This window comes from Protopterus annectens, chromosome 12.part0 (genome assembly GCF_019279795.1).
Source record: "Protopterus annectens isolate FY-2018-M chromosome 12.part0, PAN1.0, whole genome shotgun sequence".
NCBI lineage: Eukaryota > Metazoa > Chordata > Ceratodontiformes > Protopteridae > Protopterus > Protopterus annectens.
In genome coordinates, this window is record NC_056746.1 from 784,279,925 (window position 1) to 784,299,083 (window position 19,159).

At 40.7% G+C, this 19,159-nt stretch overlaps 1 protein-coding gene across 1 annotated transcript in view; it reads right to left on the reverse strand.

The window, feature by feature from the left end:
* Nucleotides 1–19,159, reverse strand: part of CAPN15 (calpain 15) — a 1,742,089-nt gene that overhangs the window by 414,543 nt on the left and 1,308,387 nt on the right. Inside the window, exons 6-8 of the mRNA XM_044088958.1 lie at nucleotides 16,712–16,898; nucleotides 9,412–9,427; nucleotides 8,281–8,406 (exon numbers count right to left, since the gene is read on the reverse strand). Of these exons, the coding sequence (XP_043944893.1) occupies nucleotides 8,281–8,406; nucleotides 9,412–9,427; nucleotides 16,712–16,898 (329 nt within the window). The remainder of the gene's footprint in view (nucleotides 1–8,280; nucleotides 8,407–9,411; nucleotides 9,428–16,711; nucleotides 16,899–19,159) is intronic.

Sequence of the window (19,159 nt, forward strand, 5' to 3'; positions counted from 1 at the left end):
GGTCTGACAATGTTTGTATGCCAGGCACAGATCTCCCTTAAACAGTCTGTAGGAGAAAGAATACAGGGATAGAGTTTTGAGGTGGTCTACACAGGGCATATTACTTATGCCGTGTATTCTTTTAGTGAGGAACCTCTGTGGAAGTTCCAGTTGTTGGATATGTCTAGTTAGGCACATACCAAATGGGGCATTGTACTCAATAATAGATCTACTGAATGCTGAATACAGTGGAACAATGACTTCTTTGGACATAGATGCTATACCTTTGTTTATAAGTTGCACAACATAGAATGACCTCCTCACCACTGTCAACATGTGATGGTCAAAGGTTAGATTACTGTCTGTGTCCCCCTAAGTTCTTGACTACTTGGTCAACTCTTAGGGGTGTGTTGACAATATGACAGTTTCCAGGGGTGGTTGACTTCCTGAAGGATACTATTATGTATTTCTTGCATTAGTTTTATTCCATGTGTCTGGCACCAGTTTGTCTGTGTCAGTCCTTCCCAGAGAACATTTGTATCAGTGGGCAATTCAATGACAGCTCTTAATTTGCAATCACCTGCAAATGTAGTCAGCCAGACGTCACTGACATTTGCCTTGACTTCAGAGAAGTAAATGCCAAAAACGAGCAGTCTCAGGACTGATACCAAAGAGACTCCACTTGTGACTTTGTAGAGGTGGACTCCCCAGTTCTAACTTCCTGGGTCTTCCATTAATCACTAGGTGCATGCTTGTGAAACGTGCACAGCCCTGCCTTGTTCTTTGGGGGATTCCTACTGCCTTTGATTTATGGGCATTTATCAGAAATGTGACTCATGTACTGTGATAGATAGCCTTCACACAGATATTGTAATAGATGGCCTTCACATGGTTATGTCTGCTCTCCTTATCTTTTCACAGTTGTCTCTCTACAGGACTGTTAATGGCATCCACAAACTGATTACTAGTATTCTACTTTTTACAAAGGTCATACACCCCTCGAGTATATTTCAAGAGGAGCTTTTCTATCCCACTAGCAAAAGTTTTGTGAGCATTTTATTTCCCTGATAACTGTGGGTCTCAATGAGTAGATATTCATAACTATTTTCTCTTATTTTATTAAAAATAAGACTTTGACTTCTGTCATTGTTGGTGACATCCTCCCCTTCTTCCACACTTCTCATCAGAATTCTTGTAAGCTGTTTTCTTAATTTATTTTCATCCTTTTGTAAAAATTCTATGAGGAAGCAATCCAAACCTACCATTTTGCCTCCTTTGAAGCATCTGATTACCTTGATCCCCTATAATTCTGTCTGGTCTTCATCCAGATATTTTATGGGTTATCAGTTTCATCAATTCTGAATCCTATCCTTTCTCTTTAAACTCACCTGGATTTCCTTCATGGAGCCTTTCCACAGAATTTAGTCAGTTCCTCCCTTATCTTTTCCTCTTGTCCTACCACACCAGCATTCGTCTTTATCCTATTAAGTGTTAGGCCAGAATTTCTCCCGCCAGAATTAATTTTTGTGGTCTTATTTAGTACCATCTTATCTGAATCACTTTTTTCCATTTGCCTTACTTTCCCTACTTCCACTCCTTTGTGGAGTTGTCTTTGTACCTCTTTAGTTTATTCCGAAGCGGTCTCACATCATAATAGCTTTCCTTCTCAAGCTTAAAAATTCTTAAATTATTCACCCCTATAGTGTTACCTCAGTCATACCATTCAGTAATACACCTAACTCTTACTTATCATTCTGATTTTTTCTATTATTATTCTCTCTAGACTCAACTGCGGTGGTGGTGCTTCAGTAGTGTTGTCGCCTTACAGTTGAACGTTGCCTGTTCGATTCTCAGTTAGAGCGTCTTCTGTGTGGTGACATGCGTGAATGGGCGTTCCTTCATTGAAGGTTGTGTGTTAGGCCCGGCAAGCCAGCACGTAAAAATCTACTGCCAATCATTAGCGGACCGGAGTTCCGCTGTGGCGACCCCTAACCAGGAAAAGCCGAAAGACACAAACAAACTCTCTCTAGACTCACTTTTAGCAGCCTTTCTACTTACCTCAATGCTCCACTTTAATCTGCCACATTTCCATTCTAACTCGGTTCTTGTTCCTGCAGTTAGGTTGTTGTTGTTGTTGTGTCTTTTGGCTTTTCCCGGTTAGGGGTCGCCACAGCAGAACTCCGGTCCACTAATGATTGGCAGTAGATTTGTATGTGCCGAGTTGCCAGCCCTGACGCACAACCTTCAACGAAGGTACGCCCATTCACGCATGTCTCCACACAAAAGATGCTTTAGCTGAGAATCGAACAGGACAACGTCTTACTGTGAGGCGACAACGCTACCGCAGCACCACCACTGCGTATTTGTTCCTGCAGTTAGGTAAACATCTGAAATGTCATGACTCACATGAGCAAGTCTCAGAACAGGAAGACTGGATGGCTGAACAATTGGACTTACATATGCCAAGTCCAAGATGGCTATTTCCTGGAATATTCCCTTTACTCCAAGGTATGGACATTTCATAGTTTGTATATATAAGTTTGGGGGGTGCAGGTAGGCTTCTCCCCCCCACCCCTGCAAAAAAAAAAAAAAGAAGTTTAAAGGAAAATGACATTCGAGCTTCTCTCTTCTACTGGATTTTTGTTTTGTTTTTTTATCACTGTTCTCCTTTAAACATGCACCACTACAATCCCCTGCAAGCCCCCCACCCAATCATGTATATAAAAACACGGAGATAACCATATCTTGAAAAAAAAAATATTCTGAGAAATGGCAATCTTGGACTTTGTATAAGTCAGTCAGTTTTTCCTGCCATTCAATCTCCATATTATGGGACTTGCTAGAGCAAGTCTCAACACTTCAAAAAGTTACACTTTAATACTCATTCTTATCCTGCCATACATTTTGGTTTAGTTTATCCGTCCACTTCTCCTTTCTGTCTCTCCTCCCAGAAGGGTCTCACTCTTTAGCCCTCTTTTCTTACCTGGGTACCTTACCATTTAGATGTTCCTTTTGTGTTTGCCTCAGTGCGTAATACATCCCCCTTCACCTCATTTTGAATGGCTGTGTTACCTTTGTATGATCACTACTAATTGCTAACTCTTTAATTTCTCCTGCTACTGCCACACATTTCTTACTGTCTATGCATTTGTGCGACTCTCTGGGATTTAGGTAGGCTGGGTGAACCTTCCCCTTACTTTGACTCCACCCTCTTCTACCCCATGTGGATTCTGATTTCTCTTACTGCTTCTGGCATTCTAGTTCTTTAGCTTTTGCTCTCCCTAATATTTTTTGCCCAATTTTCTTTTGGTTTAAAATGGCTTCACTGTAGTGTTTCATGATTTCTGGCCCCTACCTTCCTCACCTAGGACTCCACTTACCTCTTCCACCCAGCCTTTCCCTACCTTAACCTTATCTGCCTTCCTTTCCATCTGCATGTTTCCCTCCCTTCACATATGCAGCAAGTGTCAGATATGGACTTACTCATGTTCTATCTCAGTAGAAGGCATCAACTACAATCCCACTTCATTTAAGTCACAAGTTTACCATTATTTTACTGACAAATGAAGCATGTTCTTGGTGAATCCCCTTTCCTAGGGAGAGAGTAAAAATTGTTGTTCAGAAAATTTGCTTGGATATCCTCCATTGCATTTGGCTTTTCCTTCCTTTAGTGTGTGTGCGGGTGTGTTTACATATGTCCCCTTAATAGCAGATGCCCTCATGCAATTCCCCATCTCCATGATCCTGGGCATAAACACATATCAGGTACTGAATAACGTTTTTTAATGGTTATGGGTCAAATGTGCAATCTCCTCCCAAACTCTTATCAATCCTTCATTTGTTTACTGGGAAAGTCCGACTGGACAACATGCCCGTTTTCAGCGGAGGCCCGGGGAGAAACGCTCCAAGACATACAAAGAATTAGACCAACTTAACAATTTTACAAATAAAGAGAAATTAAGCTTAACATTTTACATAATATTTTGTAAGAGAAACATTAAAACCTACATATTTTGTGAAGAAACACGTTACAGTTGGTGGATTATTAAACAGTATAGAAAAAACAGACTAGAAGCTAAGGTTACTATTGGGTAGAAGAAAGTTGTATAGCTAGTTCTGTTTGAGCTGGTTACTTTAGAGCAGCCTTTACAAGGTTAATAGCTGTATGCATTGGGTACGGGATTGTTAAGAAAGGGATGTGTAAAGGTAGAGAAGAGGAAACTAGAAGCAATTATGTTTGGTAAGATTGTGTCCAGGGATGGAGTTTAGTGGGGGGGGGGTTGTTTTTTTAAATCCTGGTACAGTACAAGAGCATATTCATGAGGCAGATAGGTGGGTTTTTAGAAGATTTTTTAATTGTTCAATATTAGTATTGGTTTTGATGTGTAATGGAAGACTATTCCTGACTTTGGCCACGTAACTGGAGTAGAGGGATTCTTCAGTGTGATTTTTGCTTTTTGTTATTTCTAATAATGCCTTATTGCTGGAGCAAAGGAAACATTTGTTGGAGTAGTTTGTTAGTATGTTCTTTAGGGCTGGAGTTTTTTTTTCATGCTGGTTTATAATATGGTGGGCCATTTTGAGCTGATTGCATTTTAGCAATGAGAGGAACTCAAGCCATGAAAGTTTTCTGAGAGAGTGGCAGCAGTGGGATCTATAGTTAGCACCTGTGGCAAATTTTGCTGTTTTACTGTAACAGGTTTCTAGTTTGTCACATCAGCCTTTCTAATGTTGGTACGGATTGGGGATGCATAGAGTAAAGTTGAGGTAAGGTGGGTTCCAGCAATAGTAACTCTGGTGTTGGCTGTGAGATGGTGTTTACTCCTGTAGAGGCACCCTAGTTTTTGTGTACTTTTTTATGGATTGTGAAATATGAGCATCAAATAGCAAATTACTGTCAATAGTAACCCCTAAAAGTTTGGTGCTGGGAAGTAGAGTTATAAAGGTGTTAATGGCTGAGGTAATTTTGAATGCTGGTGGGGTGTCAGGGACTCTGGTAGGGTGAAATAGGATGAGTTGAGCTTTTTTGATGTTCAAAATTAATTGAGCATTAGATAGCCAAGGTTCTATAGCTACAAATGACTGTTGGGTGATTTGTTCTAGCTGTTGGAGGGTAGGAGTGGCACATACTGTATAAGGGTTGAATCATCTGTGTATTGTATGAGTGTGGAATCTTTTGTAGCTGTATGAAGTCTGTTAATGAAGACTGTGAAGAGGAGTGGGCCAAGGATAGAACCTTGTGAGACTCCTACGGTTACAGGAAGAAGAGGGGAGACGTTTTATTGCCATAATACTGCTTGTTGATGCCCATTCAGATAGTCTTTAAACCAGGCTAATGCTGTCTGGCTGAGGCTTAAATCAGTTAAGGCTTGTAAGAGATTTGAATGGGATACAGTGTCAAATGCCTTTGACAGATCAAGAAAGGCTGAGGAGACCTAGATTACCTTCAGAAAGACGTTGGTTAACAGTATTGGGAAACACATTAGTGTTTCCTCCTCTTAAGCATATTGCCCAGTGCATCCCTTATCACAACCCATTAGGGTGCGTTAATTACTCCTGGATTCCATTCCATGTCACATACACCATGGGCTGTACTTCACCAAGCACAAGTGGAAAGACAAAAAAAAGTGTTGTTTTCTTTTTAACAGACATCCTGTGTCCTGGGTCACTGGTTGCTTTTTTCCTAGTCTATGCACCCACCTCTCTCAAAGAGGTTCACCGATCCTTTCCTCTTGTTAGATCTTTAGGTTAACCACCTGCCCTGCTGCTGCCATGAAGCAATGAGAACTGTGAAAAACACTTCACCAGCTGTTCTGACCTGCTCAATTTCTTCCCCACTGCCTGAAGATTCTTCTTTCTCCTTGAATCATCCCTGGGACCTCCTGTGGACTTCCTTTGATGTTTGACCTCTTTTTCACCATCTGCTCTGATTCCTTGCACTCAACCTTTCCCATTGGGTGATGTTTTTTCTTCACAGGCTGCTACTCCTCCTACTATCTGGATTTCTCACTCTGCCTCCACTCATTGCAGCAACATATTCTCCATTTCCCTCCTCTAGCCTTTGAGACTGAGAAATTCTTCCTTTGTTCTGTCCCTCTTTGCTGCTGAATGGTCAGATCAAGTGGTTGGCTTTTGCAGATTGCTTTTTGCTTGCTGTTTTTCTAATCCAAGCTCATGTTTATACTCTTTGTGATCATTTCCAACTCAGTGCATACCTTACACCAACTGAAATGCTATATTCCTTCCATACCTCACTATAAACAGGTGACTGAAGTATTTTAAAGAACTGCTAAACCACAGACACTACAGTCACTTCTGGCCCTATTATGTACTCTTCTTTCATAATGCTGTGCAGCCAAGTAGTCCGCCACTACCTTGATGGTCAATCTTCAGACACTTGCATCTTTGTGCATCCTGTACTCCTTCACTGTAAAGGAATGACATTTAGAAAGGGTGGATCTTGGTGCCTCTCCATTTGGCATTTCTAGATCCTACTCTCTGTAAAGTTCCAAGTCCTCCAGAGACCACAATTACATCACTACATTCACTTTGAAGTAATCCTGTAGGAACTCCTCAGAAATAATCTTGGGGTTACCAGTTACCTTCATATTCTTACTTCTTAACTGGCTCTACTTGTCCAGCTGCTCTTTTAATCTAGTAATGTCTGTATCCAACAGGCACATTTTGTCTATGCACTGCGCTAGGAGCAGGGTTGCCACACATCCCTATTTGGGCAGGGTTGCCACACATCCCTATTTGGGCGGGACTGTCCCAAGATCAGCAGCCTGATCCCGAGTCCCACCCTGCCGGTTTAAATCCCGGGCAGCCTCCGCTTTGTTTTTTTTTTTTTTAGATTGGCCCGTATACTGACATACGGGCCAATCAAAAATCGCTAAACACGGAGCTTCTTGTGTTTAATGCGGAAGTTCCATATTAAACGAAGCTCCGTGTTTAGCGATTTTTGATTGGCCCGTATGCTGGTATATGGGCCAATTAAAACATCGCAAAGCAGAGCTACTTCTGTTTAATGCGGAACATTGCAGTTCCGCATTAAACAGAAGTAGCTCTGTTTTGCGATGTTTTGATTGGCCCGTATACCGGTATATGGGCCAATCACAACATCGCAAAACAGAGCAACTTCTGTGTAATGCGGAACTACAATGTTCCGCATTAAACAGAAGTAGCTCTGTGTTTAGAGATTTTTGATTGGCCCGTATACCGGTATATGGGCCAATCAAAACATCACAAAACAGAGCTACTTCTGTGTAATGCGGAACTGCGATGTTTCGCATTAAACAGAAGTAGGTCTGTGTTTATTTATTTTTGATTGGCCCGGGCCAATCAAATAAAAAATAAACACAGAGCTACTTCTTAATGTGGAACTCTGATGTTTTTTTTTTTTTTTAGTCTTCACTTTTTTTTTTTTTTTTTTTTTTTTTTAGTCCCTACCTGGCCAGTCGGAAATCTGGCAACCCTGGCTAGGAGGCATACCATCTCCATTCCTTCTGTGGCTGTCTCTCCTCTCCACCTCTATTAGTTGAAAGAATTTCATTATTTTATTTAGGAATGCTATGGCTTACACAACCCCTGACAAATTCTGAGCTTTTACTAATATTCTCATTCACATGTTCTGAAAATCTTGTGGTAGCCACACTCATTTTTGCTGTCCAACAGAGTTTTATTTTTTTATTCTTACCCTAGGACTTCAGCTATTTTTTTTTTAAACTTCCCCTAAATCTGCAAGGAGATGCAGTCTTAGCTATCCATTTTCACCAGGGCTCATGTTATGCCAAAAAGGAATCAACAACAAGGCAAAAGAAAGCAAAAGACTTGCCATGCTGTCCTTAGAAATAGCAGAAATGTGGATAGTGAGACAGGCAGTATTTGCACTGCAGAAATCATGTACATCATTTGTGGCACATAAGTGCACTACACAAGTCACGACTGGCTGCTGGTCACACCTTTTTTTGTATAAACTTAGCCTCCCCAAGCCAGCTGAACTGATGGGAGTTTATGTAGGGTAGAGACATGAAGTAAACACCACTCAGGTTATGACATATCAACTTAATGTTATCACACGAAGGCCAGAAAAGATAAATCATAAATGCTGTATACAGGGCAATCTCAAATAAACACAAGCTGTATGCTGTAATAAAAAAATAAACAGTAGACTATCAAACATATGGAAATAAAACCTGTAATCTTAAGTATTTTCCTTACAAGAAGTTACAACAAGGTATAGACAGTTATACTTGATTCATTACTGTATTTTCATACACTTTTATTTAATACAGTGTTTACCTGTATCTCTGCACATCTCGTACATCTAAGATTGAATAGGCGTGGCGTGGGCGAAGCCCCAAGCTTTCATATGTAGCATCATCCACTTTCATGTTGCCTCCTCCACATGATGCTCCCATCAAGAACCTAGTAGACAGTGGCAAAAATTTAAAAAAGTAAAAAAAAATCAATCTGGAATCAGACAACAGAGAGACAATCTGATTCAAATACAAAGTCCTCCAGATCCAGTTCTGTAAACAAACATCTCACTATCTCACTGCACCCTTCATTTCGTACAGTCCACCCCCCCCCCACCTTAACAGCACTCCATAGCATATATCAATTTACTATCAGCAATACAATGTACCAGTTTTGATTCTGTGGGTTGTAACTCATTCTCCGAGTTTAAATTCAAGTTCTTCACATTTTCAATCTACTACACTGCAGACAGCTTCAAAAATATTTCTGAAGGTGATTTTATACATCCCCCAAAATATGAAATCACGTACCGCTGCACATACTTATCACGTAGAAAATAATGATTTCCTTCAGTTTAAACAACATTTGCATATGATGCCCCATGAGGATCTGGGTGCTGACATCAGATCAGTCACTGGAGGTAGTATTAGGGCCATAATACTAAGCCCTAATGGCTGCCCGTATGATGGCTCATGTGTCTACCTCTAGCCCAAGCAGAATGAATGGGCTGATAAGATGACTTGATAATTTGATAATGGGAGAGAGCGGGAGGAATCACTAAAGAAAAAAAAAATGCTCACGGATGGAGAAGGATAGTTATGTATATGTATACTGTTTTATATGAAAGTATTTCAGAAATAGAATCATGATTTTATTCAACAACTGCAAGAAAAGTAAAAAACACTTTTCGGATACTGATTTTCTTAAAAAAATAAAATTATCTCATCCAACTCAAGCAGCAGTGTCTCGGACAACTACTTCTAACTAGGATCTTACACTTTTGCAACAGGACACTCATGAATTTGAAACTAAAGAAAGTCCTAGAAATAAACTTCAATCAATTGCAAATGTAAATGAGTGATTTCTTTAAAAAACAAACAAGGGAGCTGTAACTGACCAAACAAATAAATCCAGAAAAGAAAAATAAGTCTGCTCAAGCGAACGGCTTCAAACACTTTAATGCTAAATGCTGAAAAAAAACACATAAAAACATATAAAAATCAAAGTAAAACAGGAGAGATGAGCGCTTTCATATAACCAAAGGATGCTTCATCAGATCTAAATACTGCAACACAACAGCTCTATTTAATCAACTCAAAATTAGCGCCTGAGATCTAGCATGGAGTAAAATAATCCACTTTTGTTCTCACATCACCACCCCTAATTTACTGCAATTTTTATGCTGACTGTAACATGCAGAATATTGTTTATTTTGCTGAGTGCATTGTATGTAAATGTTACTATGTTGGAAAGACAAATCGTAATTTTAGAGATAGAATTAGAGAGCATGTTTACAGTATGAATAGATGCGATGATAGAAATGCACTTGGTAAACGTAAAAACAAAAGCTCTAATCATGTTTTTAACTTTTTGGTGCTTGAAGTTTTTATGCCTAATATTAGGGGTGGTGATGTGAGAACAAGTACTGAGAACTTGGAAACCAAATGAATTATTTTACTGTATGCAACTGCTGGTAAAGGGTTAAATGAAAATGTTCCTCTGAAATCTGCCCCGAGGTCACGTGATCGCAGGCACTAATTTTGAGTTGATTTAAATATAGCCGTTGCGTTGCAGTATTTAGATCTGATGAAGCATCCTTTGGTGATGCGAAAGCAAATATCTCTCCTGGTTTTACTTTTGGTTTTTATGTGTTTTTTTCAACTTTTAACATTAAAGTGTTTGAAGCCATGCGCTTGAGCACACTTATTTTTACTTTCTGTAAATGAGTGATTGTCAACTTATATCCAAGAGTGACATATCATCAGGTTTACAAGGGTCCCACAACACTGGGACAACTCAATTCAAACCATTTTTAATATTAAAAAAAAAAGATATGTCCTACATTAGGCAGCACCAACTCAGTTCCATTAAATATGCGATCACTAGAATAATAACTGCAAAATTAATTTTTCTTTCTCAGAAAAAGTAATTCTACAAGAAACCATAAAAAGATGTGCCTAAAGCAATAATTTCAATTCTTCAGGACCTGCCTAGCAAAGTTATGAAGAACAATAGGCATTTAATCATATTAGTTAAGGCAAGAATGTGTACACTTTGATTATTCAGAGAAGGTTATTAAAATCTTTCAATTTTTCAAGACCTGCCATAGCAAAGTTATGGAAGAACAATAGCAATGTAATCCTGTTTGTGCGCTTTGGTCAGATATGGTTTGTTGTAACATATTATCTGAGTTTAGATAGGTAGGCAAAAGCACACAGGAGTCTGACGACAGGGTGATAAACCAGCTTTTTTTTAAATACCAAACTGCAGAAAGTCTAGATTTCTTTTTCCTTGCTATTTTAGAAAGGAAATACAATGGGCTGCAAGCCTGCAACCCTCTTTTCAGACACACTGACAAAATCTAAAACAGAACTTTGAGGTCTAATATCCTACAAAGGAAACAAAATTGTATTTCTGTGTTTTTATCCCAGCTTCCTGCCAATTATCAGCCCCCTCTCAGACAATCATCACATTGGTTTCTCGTCAGCTAGGACAGCTATCCTTAAGCAGCCATCATAGGTGGGTTGGGTTTTCCTTATTAAGTCCTTCTCCTGTATCACAGTGATAGTCTTGCATGGGTCATGCAATGGTCACCAGAACTGCACCATCCCTCACTTCTGCACAGTGGACAGCAGGATGTCCTACCTACCTACCCATAGAAAACACCATGCCATAACTTCATTGGTATATACCAATGAAATCTGACCATAAACATGTGACACTGGGCATGCACACTGCCTCTCCCTCTGGGATGGGCATGTCGGGTCTATATTATTACCTCGAACGGGCAAAATATCGAATACATCTCCGTCGACACAAGCACCAAACTACAAATTCAGTGAACCACCAAACAATCGAAACTGACATTGAATGTGTTTGTTGTCCAGCAGCGTGATTGTGGGGATGAGGAAATATATCCTTTTCCCTACTGTACTGCAGTCTCGGAGTTGGTATATTTAAGTAGGGAGGTGTTAGGGGTGCAGGGGGGCTTGCCCCCCTGCAAAAAGTGTGTTAATGTAGTTTTAATTTGTCGGGTTGCACTTAACTGAATGGCACTTTTGATGAAGTGATGCGTTCGATGTTTACATTTTCGATGGTTTGCTGAATTTGTAGTTTAGAGTTTATGTGTCAACGGAGTTGTATTCGATATACTGCCCATTTGAGGTTATAATATAGACTTGGGCATGTCCATCCTTCCATGCCTATTCTGACAAGTAGCCAAACTGCCAATCAAGCTCACGTCTCCTGGTCTATAGTCAGGACTCTCTCCCTCCATGTGACTGACACAGACCTGACAAAGTGCTCTATTTTGGTTTACCTGTTTTGCATACATTTCAGTCTACTTTGGTATGTTTATTTTATTTTGCTATTTTTCATTAGTGGGGGGAAGTAGGCTTATTTTACTGGCATGGAGGGACCCTTCTGCAGACCAGTTAGAGTGATGACACATTTCATCACTTAATGTAAATCATCTACTTCTACCGGCTAACAGAAGTTTTTTCCAAATATTTACTAGTCAATTCAGAAAAAATAAACTTAATAGGAACTGTACCTAACTCTGAATAATTTCTCAAAGTCATATAATATGATAACTATATATCAATTCTTCAAGTAGAAAATAATCATTAATGGCAATTTTTTTCATATGAATACCTTAACTATATGCGACACTTTCATGAATAAGCAAGGACATATTTTCCAGTTTACCTTGGGGACAGTTTCTCCCCCTTTTGACAGCCACTGAATTCATATATGAACTCCAGTAAGGTTTAAGTTAAAAAGTAATTTAATACTTTTAACTTGCAATATATATGTCACATTTCAAAAGCAGAGTGATAATCCATGCACTATTTTAGATTTAAAGGTTAAATTTTCATGCTTGGTGTACGTTTATATATTTATTTGGTTAGTTTACCAGAGTAGAACATTGATCACGATAGACAATTTGTAGGCATTGCTCAGGTGAAGAAATTCACCAAAAAAATTAAACAGAATAAATTCATAAAAGTAATCACAGAAGGAAGGGAATCCCTGAAGGGGGTGGTTTCATTATGGAGTTTGGCAGCAAGAAGCAGGAAGGCACCTGGATTAAAAAGTTTGAAAAGATGAAACTCTAGGAGTACCTCAGCCCTGAAGGAAACTTTTAGCCACCTGGCTTTGGACAGGGTGGTGGACTGGTGTTCATGGGTAGGGGTGGTAGGGGAAAAATGTTTTGGCATATTTTGTTTTCAAAAGACTGTAGTGTGGATGATTTTTTTTTTTTTAGGAGCCCATACTCAAGCTGAACAAGGATGACTCATTTGCCTATTTCAGCTCTAGCTGACCTAGAGAAAAAGGGCAATAGTTTCTAGGACCAGAATAAAAAAGAGAACTGATGGTCTTCCTGGTGTTTTCAATGTGACATTAGAAGTTAAGTGACTGGTCTAGCCATAACCCTAGGTATTTTAAAAAAATACAGTTGTGTAAAATCTTACCATAACAATAGATGCCCTTCTCTTCACTGTTGCAGTATTCTACATAGTATGGATCTCCTACCAAGGATAGCCCAACATCTGGCCAGTATACCAAAGCCTTTAGATCTTGTATGCGCTGTATGTCACACATATGCTTCCAATTCATGATGTAGGACATAAAGGTGATGTATGGACGCAGTCACCCAGAACTGAATTGTCCCAGTAAAGAACAGCCTCCAGAGGACAAAAGAGGCCTTCCAAACCCAAAAGGAGAAAACACAGATGGAAAAGGAAAACACTCAGCTAGGAGTGAGACTAAAACAAAACCCAAAAGAAAAAGAGGGTTGCAGGGAGGGAGCAAATACTGCAACAGTGAAGAGAAGGACATATACTGTTATGGTAAGATTATACACAATTCTACTACGTTCCTTCTATATCACTCTTGCAGTATTCTTCACAGTAGGGAGAGTACAAAAGCTCAAGAAAAGGATTGGGAGGTGGAAGGCTGAGAAGACCCCTCAACAAACCCATGTAGAATGGCTTGAGTAAAACCTGCTTAGTGAGAGTATGCACTGAAGACTAAATAGCAGCTTCAAGGATGGAATTGTTGTCCAACTCCTTGTAGAAAGCAGAAAAACAAAATATGAGCACACCAACAAAGCTGAACAGAGACAATTTATGTCTGTTTTTAACTGTCATTTTATGTGGATCTGAGAAAGCGGTAACCCTGCAAAAGCACTCATCCTTTTAAATAAAACTGATACACTACAACTTGGAAGAATAACGCTTTATTTGTCTCTGTTCAGCTTTGTTGGTGTGCTCACATTTTTTTTTTCTACATTTGGATTTTATTATGTATGGTACATTTGGCAGGAGTCTGTGCTTTTTGTTCTACATCCTTGTAGAAAGCACCAGAAAATACAACAGTTCTAGTGGAGTGAGCTCTAATAGAAGTATACACACATTTGCCATGAAAAGAATAAGAGGAGGAACTGGTCTTGGATATCCAGGAGGAGATGGTTTGCTTAGAAACAGCCAAACCCAAATGTCCTGGAAGGAAATGAAACAAAAAGTTGGTCAGATTTATGGATGGCCTTAGTTTTATATAAATAACATCTGAGCTGTCTGAGCAAATCCAAGGTATGTAGGAACCTCTCACTAGCAGATTGAGGAAAAGAAAAAAGAAAGGGAGTTGAACTGCCTGATTCAAAGACAACTCACTGACCACCCTGAACATAAAAGAAGAAGTAGTACAAAGGGACAACCTGTCTCTGTGAAAAGTCTAAAAAGGCGTGATGGCTGTAAAGGCCTGAAGTTCAGAAATCCCTCAAGGAGAAGTAACAGCAAGTAATAAGATATCCTTCCAGGTACAATGTTGCAGAGAAGTTGAACCTGCAGGCTCAAAAGGAGCCTGGGTCAATTTTTCTAAAATAAAATTAATGTCTCAAGGAAAAGAATTAGGCCTCCTTGGAGGCCTGAGATGCAGGACCCCCTTTAAGAAACTGTTTGACCTCAAAGCAAGAAGCCAAAGGAAGATTGAAGGGCAGACAGGCAGAAACAGACGACAAATGGGCCTTTATAGAAGAGCAGGCCAAGCCAGACTGGAGCAACTCACTCAGGGTCACACCAGAGGAACCCCCACTGAAAAAGGACCCTGGTTATGAGCATGGCACCAGACAGAAAATCTCTTCTAATTGGACATATGCAGCTTTCTGGTTGCAGGTTTTCTTGCTTCCTGTAAAACCCTGAGCATATCTTCATAAAAAAAGGTGCCTAAAAGGGATCAAAAACCTATCACCCTCAGTGTCAGTTGAAGAGTGGACAAGTGAGGATGGATAAGCGACCCCTTGTCCTGTGTGAGGAGATCCAACCAGTGAGGTAACTTATGATGACTGCCCCTGGCCAGATTCATCATTACAGAGAATTAGTGTTGTCCTAGCCAAACGGGAGTCCCTAATAAGATTTTTGGGGAGTACAGTTGAATCTTCTGCAGGACTCTTGGAAGTAGGGGGAAGGGAGGAAAGGCATAGAGAAACATCTCCTTCCAAGCAAAAAGAAGGGCATCTATCTTCCACACCAGATGGCATGCCGCTCTGAAACAGAAAAGTGGAAGCTGCCTGTTCAGAGGGAAGGCAAAAAGATCTACCTGAGGAATACCCCACCGATGGACTATGTCCAGAAACACATCTCTATGAAGCATCCATTTGTGAGTCTATACTTTGGACCTGTTCAAGGTGTCTGCCAGTAGACTGTGCTCTGAGAAAATATACACTGCCTGAAGTGTTAACAGATAACCGACAGCCAGATCCCAGACCCGAAGATCTACCTGCAGAGAAGTAAGACTATGTGCCCCCCTGGTTGCTGATATGCCACATCACTGTGGTATTGCCCATGCAAACCTTCAGAGGGCCTGGAAACAGCATGGAGTGAAAAGCCTGAAGGCCAGAATCAGAGCTCTCAACTCTTTGATGTTGACATGGTCCGATTTCTGATCGGAGGGCAAAGAGCTTGAACTTTTATATGATGACCGGAAGCCCCCCACCCCATATGAAAAGTTTTTGAGAAGAACTGGAGGATGAAAGTGCAGGCCTGGGTTGGGGAAAGTTGCTGAATACACCACTCAAATTCCCACATTAAACAAGGAAGGAGAGGCACAATGTAATCCAGCGGGTGGCAATGCTGAAGTCAAACTGTCTTGAGGTACCATTGAAGCTTCTGCATGTGCAGTCTGGCAAGAGGGAGCACTGGAATAGAACAACCTATAAATCCCAGGGCTCAAAGAAACCCTCTGCCTAGAATAACAAGCAGAGGAGAAGTAACTGAAAGAAAGCTGTCAAGGGCGGAGGTTTTGGAGCTGGAAGAGAGGCCAACACTGGTAATCCTGCAACCCAGACAAGCATGATCCTGACAGGGAGTCAGACTTTTCAAAATTGGTAGTGAACCTCAGACTTTGGAGGAGATACATGGTGAACTTCAGATCCCATTAGGCACCTGAAACAACAGGTCACAAATAAGGAAAACTTTTAATGCCTCGGAGACTGCAAAAGGCAAATACAGGGGTTAGGCATTTTGTGAATACTCTAGCAGTAGTAGAGAACCAAATAGAAAAAAACAGAGATATATAAAAACTTCCTGAAAAGAAGGTGAATAGGAATATGAAAGTAAGCATTCTTCAGATCCAAGGACACCAGAAAAACCTAGGGTAGTACAAGAGGAAACCGGGTTTGAAGAGTACGCATCCAAAAAGAAGGAACAACGAGAAAGGTGTTGAGCAAAGAGAGATACAGAATAGGTCTCCAAGTGCCCTTCTTTTGAGGGACCAGGAACATTCAAGAGTAAAATCCCTTTCCTACTTGTGAGACAGGGACAGGTTAAATAGTCCCCTGGTCTACCAGGGAACCAAAGGACCTCTGGAAATGAGGAAGTTGTTCCAGAGGAGATTGAGGAATCCCTGAAAAAGAAGGCATAGACTTCTACACCAAGAAGTAACACTGACAGATGATAGATAGAAACCAAGAATCGAAGGGGATGACATGCCAGCTTCAAAGACATAGGGAGAGCTGAAGGGACAAGGGAACCTGGGCAAGGGGTGGGGGAAAGATGTCAAAGAACCAGGCTTGTCAGATAAAGGAGGCTTCTAAGCCACAGGAACCTGAGAAGACTTAGCAGGAGGAGCTCACCTACCACCGTTCCTGCCCTTTGTTGGTCTGATGAGATTGCCTGCAGACAAAAGCAGACCTAGTAAGACAGTTCCTCTGGATCACTGGGATAGGCTACACAAAGATCTTGCAAAGCTTTACCTTTTTCCTGAAGAGACTTCAACATAGCAGCAGCACTCCCAAAGAGATTTTTATTATCCAAAGGAGCATCCAGCAACTTGGCCTTACTGTCTTCAGGTAAAGACTGCAAGTGAAGCCAAGAATAATGCCTCATGACAGACCCAAAGGCAGCGGCTCTTGAAGATACAGCAGCAGCATCATAGCTACACTTGATAAAATGACGAAGCAGAAACAAGCAGAAACAAACAGAGCAGAAGATTCTGCTTCAGAATCAGGGAGATCGAAAATAACCTGACAAGCCTGGGTAATCAAACCCAGAGCATATCTGGTCATTTGGGTCTGGTAACTGATGTCCCTAAAAGCCAAAGTAGAAGCAGCATAAACCTTTTTACCAATTCTTACCATTGTCCTACTATCCTTATTTGAAGGGAGAAGCTTGGAAGAGGGCAAAAGTTTGGAAGGCTTGTCAGTGGAGACTGACACCACAGCAGGGTCATCAGAAGGACACTTGCATACAAATTGACAATCCTCAGGAACCGTATAGAACCTGTCAGGTTCTTTTGGAGCAGGACACTGAAAATCAGCATACTTAAAGCAGTTATAAAGGTGTCCAACAAAGCAGCCAACACAGGAGGTATTGCACAAGGTTTAGGAGTGTCCACCTCAGGCAGCTCATAATAACTTTTCTGCGTATCCGACACTTGAGAAGAATCCCACTTAAAGTATTCCATCATTCTAGCTATACTGTCTAAAAAAGACAATTCCTCAAAAGGAGACTCAGGACTCAGACTCTTCTTCATCAGAACCATAAGCCAAAGGTGAAGGCACCTGGGAAGATGACGGGTCTGGGACCGGTCAATGACTTCAGACTGGCCACCTTAACCTCAAACGTCATGAAATGCTTTTAGAGGATTGTGAAGAAACATCTACCTGTGAGTCTGCCTAAGTCCTTCGATCCACTCCAGTTTACATACCAGGCAAATAGATCGACTGCAGCTGCTATATCTGTCACACTACAACTTGCATTAAAACACCTAGAAGGGAGAAACAGCTACGTGAGGATGCTGTATATCGACTTCGGTTCTGCATTCAACATTGCGATACTGATGCAACTGGTGGATAAACTTCTGAAATTCGGGATAAACAAGCACCTATGCAACTGGATTCTTGACTTTCTGGTTGGTAGACCCCAGTGGACATGCGCTGGAAACAGCACCTCTCGACACACAGTCCTGAATACTGGTGTCCTCCAAGGTTGTGTGCTCAGCCCCTTGCTCTTCACCATCCTCACCCATGACTACAGTGCAAAACACAAGTCAAACCATATTATAAAATTTGCTGACGATACCACAGTCGTGGGTCTCATTAACGGTGGGAATGAACATAACTGCAGGGATGAGGTGAACACTATGACTGCCTGGTGTGACAGGAACAATCTTGACCTGAATATTAATAAGACCAAAGAAGTGGTTATGGACTTCAGGAGAAAGGCAACAGTTCACCAACCACTCACTACCAAAGGGAAGGTAGTAGAGAAAGTCAAAACAACCAAGTTCCTGGGCCTTCATATCTCTGATGACCTCTCCTGGGCTGCTAACACCAACCATATAGTCAAGAAGGCTCAACAGAGGCTTCATCTCCTTAGAAAGCTCAAAAAGGCCAGGCTCCCACTGTCTGCTCTTACCACTTTTTACAGGGGAGTTATCGAGAGCATCCTCACTAGCAACTTCATAGCATGGTTCAACAACTGGACAGCTGCTGAGAAGAAGAAACTATAGAGGGTGGCCGAGAAAATCTTGAGCACAAACCTCCCTTCTATTCAGGAGCTTTTTTTTTACAAGAGCAAGAAAGAGAACATGTAAAATACTTGCTGATTTGACCCATCAGGCCCACAACTGGTTCTCACAACTAGCATCTGGAAGGAGGTACTGCAGCTTCCACTGTAGGACTACCAGATTCAGGAATAGTTTATATCCAACAGCTGTGAGACTTATTAATACAGACACCAACCATAATACCTGATACATTGAAGCCTCTTTTCTTCATTTAATCCTGCTGCTCAGAGCAATTACCGCCAGCATTACTATTATGTAATATGATGGCTATACTGAGTCACATCTAAGGTTAACAAGTGCAATATGGTAAATAAGTAGCTGCTATTCACTAGTCTCTACTTATTCTATATCTTAACAGTGTAGGGGTTTGGTGGTGGGTATTTATTATTTATCACTGGATAACGGGTATTGAATGTGTTTATGTAATGTGAACTACCTATTGCATGTCCTAAGTGTTATTTTCTTTCTTAAGTTATTCTTTAATACTGCTGTATCTACATTATTTGCACTGCATTTCTCTCATGAGATGACATTTGTAATTTCATTTAGGCTGCACTTGTGTGGTCCTAAATGACAAAGTTTCTTTGTCTGCTTAAGAGTAGGACAGGAACCCATCATCAGACTCTGAATCCTC